We start from the raw sequence: 10,671 nt of genomic DNA, 5'->3' as shown, positions 1-10,671 counted from the left end.
CCATGGTGTTGGTTTGTGTGCCTTCAGTTTCTTACTGTCAAGTTTTTAAAAAATGGTGCGGTTGATTCCAGTGAAGGACTCTCACGACTCAGCTAGTGATGACACTCCCTGGCCAATCAATGGCATGCTATTCTTTGATGTCACATTTTTGGATTGCTTGGAACCCCAGGTGAGTGGATACTAAAAAAGTACCTGGTACCAGGACCTAATGGGAAAAGCCTACAAAACATGCCAAGTAAAGCTGAGTAGGTACTAGTAGAAATGCAGCTATATATATATATATATATATATATATATATATATATATATATATATATATATATATACACATACTAGGACACTGGGTTGTAGCCTGTGTCCTAGGCTACAACCCAGTGTTTTGTCAATTTTCTATACCGATTTTACTTCTAATTAAATATTATGACTTCTAAAGGCCCCATTTCCTGTTGGCCCCTTGATTTCTTCTTGATCATACCTGTCTCACCCCATTTAATAAAAAAAAAAAAAAAAAAAAAAAAAAATGTGGAAATGCCCCTGCTTCTCTTTCACCCTCCAGTCACTTGGGGTAGATGGCTAACTCTCCCTAAGAGTGGTCCTGCAAGGAGTTCTACCTTCACACCCTTGCCAAGGGCTTTTCCTTACTACATAAAGCACACTAAGACAAGAAGCTGTTGTAAACTGTTGGGATTGCTGTGGCTCAGGAGGTAGAGCAGGTTCGATTCCTGGCTGCTCCGGGCTGCATGCCAAAGTATCCTTGAGCAAGATACTGAACGCCAAGTTGCTCTCCGACGCAAGTGTCGGAGTATGAATGTGTGTGAATGTTAGAGAATAAAAGCACTTAGCTTAGTTACACATGGAAGTGCTTGTATGAATGGACGTGAATGGGTAAACGTGTTGTATAAGTCTGAGTGCTTCGTTAGAGTAGAAAATCGCTATATAAGAACTAGTCCATTTAAACTGATACTATATAATTAAATTGAATTGGAAAAAAAAGCATGCTTCCAGAATGTAAATACACAGTGACCAATGTTCATCTCTCAACAATTTAGACCAGTTACTCATTTAAGACAGTAAACAGCTTTAAGTGGATCCTTTGAGTCCATTTTATTTATTGCTCAAATTTAGACAGGGCCAGGAACAACACCAGGAATAAACTAAAGTTTTTTTTCAAAAATGGAAAAAACATGCCAGTTCTATCAGGCATTCTCAGGACATTGAGCCACATCATTGTATTTTAGGAGGTGTCCATAGTCTGTACAGACTCCTCCAACAGCTCCAGGTCCAGGGGAGTTACAGCCTTCATTAGCACACCTGTAGTTCCTCTTTTGTACTTGTAGTCACCAGTTCTGCAGAGAGACACATGGAGTTTGATTAAAATCCAGAGTTCATCAGTTACCTGTACAAAATCTTTGCTGGGGCTCATTTACTGCACATTTCATCTAACAACACACCATGCCACTTCATTTAAAACACACTGCCATGCACATAAGTTAGGCAAAGTCACACTAAGCAGGTCCAGTGGACTCAAAAAGCTGGTTAGTACTCCAATCAAGTGAATGGGACGGGCTGTTGGGTCTGGACTCTATTGAAAAAAGCGTTCTCTGTATACTCACAGCTGCAAGGCCTCAAGCTCATTGACTCTTCAAGCAAAACAAGATAACAAGTCAGTGACTGATCAAGTGCTGCACATGCATCATGTGTCCATGCATTTAACACAAACATGCTTTGTGATCATGTGATGGCAGAATGCACAAATGTGACTCGTGTCTTAATTATAGGTACTGAACTTTCACTGTTCTTTACAAACAATTCATTTGACTTGGGAGAGTAGCTGCTGCTTCTGGCCTACACAGGCAGCTGTATTTAAGTGTTCAATGTGGACTTTGTGACAAGAACCTCAACTCTGAGCTGAAAATCCCCAAAATGTTAATTTCTTTTAGCTCCACAACAGTTTGCCAGGTATCTTTCACCTGTGTTCACCTGAAAATTACAGCTCACTACAGGACTGGGGTAATAACAGGCAGGCAAACTTTTATTCAGGAATAAAATAATAGTTCAGATGGAATCTTTCCAAAGATTCCGAAAAAACTTTTATCGTCTGACTTGGTAACAGTGAATATAAATAAGGTGACAAATAAAAAACAACCCCCCCCCCCCCCCCCCCCCCCAAATAACCACAAAGTGTATCAGGTTCAAGCAGAGACCATAGCATTAGAAGTGACTATGCAGGGAAATGCTTGATGACTTGAGAGCTGCCTCATAAGAGGGAACTAAGCTACACACAAAAAAAGGAGAAGAATGCACATGGTTAGCTAAAGAAGGATCCTCTGTGTGTAATATTTGAATGTGAGGTTCGACACTGCCCTCTAAAGTTGCACGGGGTTTTCAACGTAGCATTTTTAAACATACTAGTTTTCTTTAAAAAGCATAAATTATTTCTATTTGCACACAATATGGAATTTTATATATATATATATATATGACAAAGCATCATGTCCAAAAAAAAGAAGAAAAACAATTAAGATCAGAAAGATCATTGTTGATACTCACAAAGCAAGAGATATTTAAAGTTAACACAGCATTTCTAAGAGTCAAAAACTGGAGTGACAAATGTCATCAAGAAATTCAAAGAGAGCCACACAGTATACAACAAGCCTGGCAGAGATAGGAAACAAAATATTTCAAAGACTGGAAAGAAAACTGGTGATAGATGTATCTAAAGACCCCAGAACTGCCTGCCAAGACACCAGTGAATGACTTAGCCAAAATGGGAAGACAATAACTAGAACCCTGCAAAGGAATGGACTGTGAGGTTTCAGACCAATAAAAACTCAACTTCTGCAGAAGAGACACCTTTAGGCCAGACTGAAGTAGGCTAAGAACAAAGATTATGTATACAGAAAGCACGTCCTTTGGTCAGATGAGACAAAATTAGAGATGCTGCTTATGTTTGGAGAAAGAAGTTAGAGGTGTACAACCCAAAGAACGCTCTCCCCCACAGTGAAACACAGTGGTGGAAGTATTATGCTGTGGGGATGCTTCAGTGCATCTGGAACTGGGAATCTTGTCAAAGTGGACAGAATCATGCAGAAAGAAGGAAATGTGAAGATTTTGAAAGAAACCCTCAAGCAGTCAGCAGCAAAACTGGGTCTGGGTCGCTGCTTTGTCTTCCAACATGTTAACGACCCAAAACATATGTCACTCCTGGTGAAGAACTACCTCCAGAAGACCAGAATCAATGTTACTGACTGGCCTGTACAAAGCCCTGACTTGAATCCCATGAAAATCTGTGGGGTGAGCTGAAGACAGGACTAAATCTGGAGGAGCTTGGGCTGGGATTACTTAGGACATGTGTGAGAGACTTGTAAACTACAGACTTGTAGACTTGAAAACTACAACCAAGACCTGCAGGCTGTTATCCAGCAAAAATGATACACAATTGACTACCGGCATCAGCAATTATAATTTTGACCTGGTTTTTGATTTTTGTGAAATAATTTTATTTGTGATTTGTGTGTGCAAAGTAAGATAATCTAAGCTTCCATAATAAAACTAGGATGTTTGGAAAAGCTGTGTTAAAAATTCCTGGCTTTGTTTAGCAGCACTTAAATACTTTTATTTATTATCTTTTATTCTGTCCTCATCTGTAGATGCAAACTGCTACCATCAGCTGACAACTTAGCACTCCACCTTTGTTACAATTATGTTCACTTCTGGTTTACTTCTACTATAACATGACATTAATGAGCTTTGACGTGAGGAATATAAACTTTGTGTCCTTCAGGGTCAGCAGGAAGTGAGGAAGAATCTGTAATTTAACTGAAAGCCTGCCACCACAGCACAGCTACAAATTCAGTGATCTCAGTTTCTCAGACTGAAAAGTCGGTTTCCATCAGCTCAGGGTTAGTCATCTCAGCATGGTACCAATCTTAGGAAATTAAAATGTATGAAATTCAGAAACTGAACTGCAGTTTCTTAAGCACCACGGATATAGTTCTCACCTGATTCCTTTACTGTTGGCCTCATCATGGGGTCTGATGTAGTTCACCTTGGTCTTGGTGATGACACACAGGTCGATGTTGCTGCCAGAGCCCAAGTCATTAAAGATGCCTGAAGCAATGGCATCACGCACAAGCTGCATGGCCTCCTCCTCCTTTGAGAAAACAACATCACAAGATCAGACTATGCAGGTCAGTATATTGTTTGTGTGTTCTGACCATTTCTTAATAACTTTGAATTTTAGAATGGACTGCACTGCACTGGGGAAAGATGTCATTACAGTAAATGTCTATTTTAAAGTGATTTAACAAAATTTTACAAAGTGCTTTTTTTTCTTTAATGACATGCCAACACAATGTAGATAAGCTACTTGTGCCCTCACAGAAGCCAGTCAATAATTTCATAATTTTACTGCATACGACTCTGGATAGTTTGTCTGAAAAAAGAAAGTAACAAATCAGAGAGGTTTGAATCCCTGGTATAATTCACAAACATGCTCTTTTCAGCACTATAGTCAGGCTGAGACAGAGTGAGAGCTCTGCCTTGTATTCCTTTAGCTCAAAGTAGTAATGATTTCATGAATTTCATAAAAATATAAATTTTAAAAACACATTTTTAACATCTTAACCATTAGAGGAAAAAATCTTTAAATTTTTTTTTAAATTTTGGTGATCTTGACCTTAAAAATTCAATCATATGTTCTTGGGCCCTCAAAGAATATTTTCACAAAGTTTCATCAGTTTTGGATCAAATCCTTGTGACGTTAGATGCAAATACTGTTCCTATCTCACAGTGGTAAAGAATAATTTTTTTAAAATTCCCGGAACCAGATCATGATCTGGATCAGCACTCCAGAAATTTTCATCAAAATCCATTAATAATTTTCCAAATTATTCTGCTAATGGACAGACAGACAAACGCTAAATCAGAATCACCTCCATGTCAGGCTTGTAGCGGTCCTCAAACACTGCCATGGCAGCTAGGGACCCAGAACCTGTAGGGATGAAAATGTGGATTACCAATGTGGTAACAGCCATAGTGCAGCTGAATCAGAATACATGCAAACACATTACCACCATGACTATCATCTCCAGTTACCAGCAAAGTAATTCTTGATCTATACATAGTGAGAATGTAATGCAAATTTATTTTTCCAGCATCTTGAATTCAGGTTCAAAACATGTACTCTGATCACATCTTGACTGCCTCACTTCAAATCCATTGTGGCAGAGAAATTAGAAAAATCATTATCCAAATACTTATGCATCTCATTGGAAAAAGACTGTGGCCAAATCTCAACCTTCAGTTAGTATGAACTTGGCATATTTGAAAATTACCTTGTAAAGTTGTAGGGCTGGGTCAGTGGTAGTAATACATTTAAGTCAGGCATCCTTCTACCAAAAATATGCTTTCTAATATTAGGACATAAAATGGTTCATGATAAAAACCATGCCAATCCTTGATCTTACTGCTTCATATTTTTAACCCCTGGAACCTTGCGGCTGAAGTTTATTCAGCCTTAAATAGTTTCTGCAGTCTTCCTCTGAATCCCATAGCCCACAGTGTCATCCAGCAAGTAATGTTAAATTCCACATAGACTGTGTTTACACCGATCAGGCATAACATAATGATCACCTTTTAAAAATTTTGTTGGTCCCCTTTTGCCTCCAAAACAACCTGATATGTTGAGGCATGGACTCCACTAGACACCTGAAGGTGTGCTGTGATATTTGGCAACAAGATGTTAGTAACGGATCCTTTAGTTCCTGTAAGTTGAGTTGTTTGTTCAGCACATCCCACAGATGTTCAATTTGATTGAGATCTAGGGATGTAGGGATCGTGCTCTTCAAACCGTTCCTTGCTTTGTGGCAGGGAGCATTATCCTGCTGAAAGAGGCCACAGCCATCAGGGAATACAGTTTTCATGAAAGGGTGTACATGGTCTGCAACAGTGCTTACGTAAGTGGCATGTGTCAAAATAATATCCACATTGCTGGGAGGACCCAAAGTTTCCAAGCAGAACATTGCCCAAAGCTTCAAACTGCCTCTGCCAGCTTGCCTTCTTAGCATAGTGCATCCTGGTGCCAAGTGTTTCCTAAATAAGTGATAAACACACACCCAGCCATCCACATGATGTCAAAGAAAACATGATTCATTAGACCAGGCCACCTTCTTCCATTGCTCTGTGAGCCAGTTCTGATGCTCACGCACCGCTTGTTGGTGCTTTTGGCGGTGGACAGAGATCAGCATGAGCACCCTAACTGGTCTGCGGATATACAGCGCCATATGCAACAAACTGCATTGCACTGTGTATTCTGGCATATTTCTATTAGAACTAACATTACATTTTTTGTCCATGCCTGATCAGTATATATACACACGCTTTTGTATATATACACACACAGTTGATGCATGGTAAAGTCTCCATTGACCACTCTGTGTGGTCACAAAAAAAAAAAAGCAGGCACATCGGTGTCGCTCGAGTCTCATGCTCATTGTGTGATGACAAAATTTAAGTCACTTGGACCCAAGTGAATCGGACTTGGGATGAAAAACTACAACACCCATGTTCAAAAATGTATCCTTAAGAGTTGATAGACGGGTAAGAAAAGCCTCCCTGCTGCTTCCGCTTACTGCTGAACATACAGAAATGACTGAAGGCTCCTCTATTCTCTGAGCTGCACTGGAAAAAAAACACTGGGCTAGAAAAGTAGAGGGATAAAAGCAGCATGTTGAAATAACATTAGGAACACATCCCTCCCGTGCCAAGCTTTCATTAACCACCATGAAAAGTGACTAAGAATTGATTCTGTCTGCACTTGAACAAGGTCATGGACCCATATTCATTCTTACATGTGTAGGATTAGATCCTCATATAATCCCACTTCAAATACACCAAATTATTCCCGACTGAGTGAAAATAATTTTCCCAGTTAAACTGGGTAATTTAAATAGCAGAATGAAATATGGAAAAGACTTTTACCAAGTCTCCTGAAAGGAGCTCCCTGACAAAAACCAAGTGATTTTAAATCTGACCTTTGAATTAACACTTTTTTGCATTTTATATTGGGCAGTCTGTTTTAGTAAAAGCACTTGTGATAGGAAAATACCAGGATATATACCATTTATCACCATCAACCTAAAAATATCAATATCATGATGTTTGGTCCACATCACCCAGCCCTAGGTAGAACCTTACTGTAACAAAAGCAGTTAAACATTCTTGGTCCGTCACAAATCCATCGAATGTAAAGCTGTAGCTTATACATGAAAACCGTGTAGCAGCAGTAGGATTTCAGTGTGTGTGTGACACTGACCCATGGTAACGTAGGGCAACTTGTCAGTGGAGCCATGAGGGTAGATGCTGTAAAGGTGAGGGCCATTGCAGTCTACTCCACCCAGGACCAGAGCAGCACCAATGTAGCCCTGGTACCTACAAACAACAAACACACATTTTCTTACTGTCCTTTTTTTGTACCTACTATAAAACAAGACAATATTTAGAATATTATATATAAAATTGCAATACAATTTCTCTCACTTTCTTTGGCAGACAGCAGCATTATGTTGCAACAAAAAATGAAGCATATACCTGAACAACATCTGTTTGAGCATGCGGTTGGCGGTGGCAACACGTGGCAGCCTGCCTGTGGAGAGGGAGTGCAACTCCAGGTTGGAGGAGATAAGCTGAGTGGTCATCTCTGTGTCTGCAGCTGTTCCCGCCCCACAACAGCTGGACAACACCACAGTTGCAGCACAATTAGTGTGAGTCACAGAACCTCTGTCTTCAATCCATTATATGAATTCAGCAATTCAACATGATGTGTGTATGAGTTGTATGTAGTGAGTGCAAACAAATAAATCAAAAAGCGGAACACCTGTTACTTACTAAATGTTTGAGGAGATGTAGTGGATCTTGGAGCAGTTCTTGTCTGCCACTACCATTCCTTCAGTGGCTCTTGTGTCAGCTCCAAGGACAACGCCATCCTTCAAAAGAAATCAGAACACATCATTAAAACCAAGTAAAATGTCACTCTGCAACACTCCTGACTTTAGTACAGTTTAGCAAAGGCAAATAACACTTTGTTCTCATTATTTCTGAACCCAAGTGTATAATCTTACAGTATGAGATAGTCAGGAGAAGTCTGTGTAGGTTCTCAGTCATCCAGATCATAGTAGTCTCTGAAGCTTGTAAAAGGGCAACTGGACTTCTTTTTGTATCTTGAAGATGTTTCACCTCCCAAAGAAGCCTTTTAGATAAAGATGAAATGTCTCCAAGAAACAAAAAGTCCAGTTGCCCTTTTTCAAGCTCCAGAGAATTAGTCAGGATAAGGTTGATTTTTTTTTTTATTGGGTTACAACTGTCTTGCACCCTAAATACAAACAGCAGTAACATAATTCTTAAAAAAAGATGGGCTGCCATTTGCGGACTTCCAGCAACAATTACTGTAATAACCCTATGTTAGGCATGAAGCACAATTTCTCAGCTTTCAGAGACTGAATTTTTCCAATAGTATAAATGGTTGCATAACTATAGTAATTCAAAGTGCATTTAATCAGATGTCTTGTACGAACACATGACATGCATGTGAAAATAAAACACTGTCACAGTCTGTCAACAGCAAAAAAAATGTATTCACACTACTTCTGCATAAAGACTACATTCTAATTAACTAATTACTAAACAGTTTCCGTAATACTCTACTTTGTTTAAATCCGCTGAAAAACTCTCCACTGTTGGATTTCTAATCCAGTGTGCTGAAAATCTGAAAAATTGTATGCAAAAAAAGAAAGAAAGAAAAAAAGAAAAGGAGTAAAGTTCACGTGACCCCACACACACACAAGCACCTGAAAACTCCATATTCACCACATACATTTCAGATCCCAACAGACCAATGTAAAGAAACTTTGTTTTGGTCACTTACCTTGAAGACAACACCACAAATTGTGGTTCCTGTTTTTCGAGCAGCAGGGAAGCTGCATCCCACTTTGTTAGCATCATTTTCCAAAACTGCATTTCTGAAAAGAAAAATATTGCGACAAAAAGACACATGTATAATGAACTGCCGTCAATATAAAAGGGGCACTACCAAGGCTGATTGACCAGTTATACAAGCACAGCTGTTTCCAGTCAAATGTAGTCTATCAAGTTCCATATTTTTACTCTTGGAATAGATTCCAAGAGTAGCCTCCCATGTTTCCCAGTTCAAAACAATACAATAATATGGTTTGTTGGTTTATTTGTAGTTATATAACCTTGCCTTACTTTTCATTACTTTTCATTTTTACTGTTGTTACTGTAATTTTTGATGTTTTATTTTAAATTCAGTTCAATTTTTATTAGTTTTGATGTTAGTTTTTTTCATTATCACATGTGCAGTATTTGCCAAGTACATGATTTCAGACATTCAGAAAAACTATTTTTATTTTCGATTTTCTTGTTGTGTGGACATCTCAGTCTCATTAAACATTTGTACAAATGCCTTCTGATGCTTGTTGGGTTGCCAAATTTTGCCAAGCTAAGAAAAACGAAAACTGAGGACACTTCCTAGTTAACTTAGTTAGCTTTGGAATATGGTTTCAGTTACTTTTCCCTGCGACAGGCTGCCCGCACCCCGCGATCCTAAACAGGATAAGCAGAAGAGAATGGATGGATGAATGAATGAATAGTTTTCGTCTTTTCTAGTCTAGGTTCAAATATTAATTTCAGTTAAGTTAAATTTCTGTTCACATCTAGTTTTAGTTAACTATAATAACCTGATTAGCTTGGCTTGGCAGGGGATTGGGCTCCCTAAACGATCGGGGACTATGCTTTATTTTACAAAACAAGGTTCACTCTCTCATTACCAAACTGAATAACTTCACTGCAGCAGTAACAAATACATAAGTAATAAACGTGAAAAACAACAAAACCTCCCGTGTGTTCAAACATGAGCGAGGTGTGAATCGTTAATACTAGCATGGGGAAAAAGCCTGAGTCACTGTATGGACGCTTAGTTAGCATCACTGGGAAAGCCGAACGAAAAGGCGTCTAATCTATGCAGCGTTTAAATTAAAACAAACAAATAAAACCATCCATTAAATCCAAAGCGATATTTCCTCTGGTCTGATTTTCATTTCGGAGAAATGCTCACCTTTTGCAATTTTCGAAACTGAAACCCCCGAAAGCTGCTCGGCTCACCGTCAGTGTCGCCATCTTAGTAACTGAATATTTGTATTTCCGGGAAGTAAAGGAAGCGGGTCGAGATGCTGCATTTGTGTGACAGCCAAATTTCGGTATTCAAGACAGTGAAGCGAAACATCGGCGTTGAGTGACGCTTCGAATGCTTTCCCTTCAGCAGCGAAGAAAAACAACATTCTATCTGCTCATTGAACACCTCTTTTTCCACCTTCAGTGAGAACAACGCTATACTTTGATGTGGTCTTCTGGGGAAGTCTTCTGGTTAAACCAGCAGACTGCTCAAGATGGCTGATTCTGTGAGTGGCTGCAAATTGGACACATTTGAAGCTGTGGTGGAAAGGAAGTCACTGAACAAACTGCTATTTATCATGGATAATCCCGACCACGCTCTGTACCACTTCCTGGACAGGCTCACACAAATCTCAACACAGATCAAAGTGCACACATGCAGATTGAGATACACAAATTGTTTTGCTACAATAATTAACCCCC

The 10,671-nt window shown here is 39.2% G+C and overlaps 1 protein-coding gene across 2 annotated transcripts; it reads right to left on the bottom strand.

Moving 5' to 3' along the window:
• Window positions 1-1,075: 1,075 nt before the first annotated feature.
• On the bottom strand, window positions 1,076-10,274 carry psmb7 (proteasome 20S subunit beta 7). 2 transcript variants are annotated; one of them, XM_030742588.1, is made up of 9 exons: window positions 10,133-10,274; window positions 8,924-9,017; window positions 7,888-7,985; window positions 7,591-7,731; window positions 7,316-7,431; window positions 4,935-4,993; window positions 4,002-4,153; window positions 1,614-1,640; window positions 1,076-1,346 (listed from the first exon to the last, which is right to left on the bottom strand). In XM_030742588.1, the coding sequence occupies exons 1-9, from the start codon at window positions 10,192-10,194 to the stop codon at window positions 1,235-1,237; spliced, it is 861 nt and encodes a 286-aa protein (XP_030598448.1). In that variant the 5' UTR covers window positions 10,195-10,274; the 3' UTR covers window positions 1,076-1,234. The 2 variants fall into 2 exon arrangements, with proteins under 2 accessions (XP_030598448.1, XP_030598449.1); XM_030742589.1 differs by lacking the exon at window positions 1,614-1,640.
• Between the last annotated feature and the right edge of the window lie 397 nt (window positions 10,275-10,671).

This window comes from Archocentrus centrarchus, chromosome 12 (assembly GCF_007364275.1).
Source record: "Archocentrus centrarchus isolate MPI-CPG fArcCen1 chromosome 12, fArcCen1, whole genome shotgun sequence".
In the NCBI taxonomy this organism is placed as follows: domain Eukaryota; kingdom Metazoa; phylum Chordata; class Actinopteri; order Cichliformes; family Cichlidae; genus Archocentrus; species Archocentrus centrarchus.
The sequence above is the reverse complement of the archived record's forward strand: the minus strand, read 5'-3'. Positions and strand labels throughout refer to the sequence as shown.

What these genes read in the sequence shown, in the direction of transcription:
- psmb7 (XM_030742588.1), bottom strand. Translation starts at nt 10,194, where the DNA reads ATGGCGACACTGACGGTGAGCCGAGCAGCTTTCGGGGGTTTCAGTTTC. An exon ending in AGTTTCGAAAATTGCAAAAG is followed by an intron (nt 9,018 to 10,132) that starts GTGAGCATTTCT and finishes TTTTCTTTTCAG; the next exon opens with AAATGCAGTTTTGGAAAATG. An exon ending in CTCAAACAGATGTTGTTCAG is followed by an intron (nt 7,432 to 7,590) that starts GTATATGCTTCA and finishes TGTTGTTTGTAG; the next exon opens with GTACCAGGGCTACATTGGTG.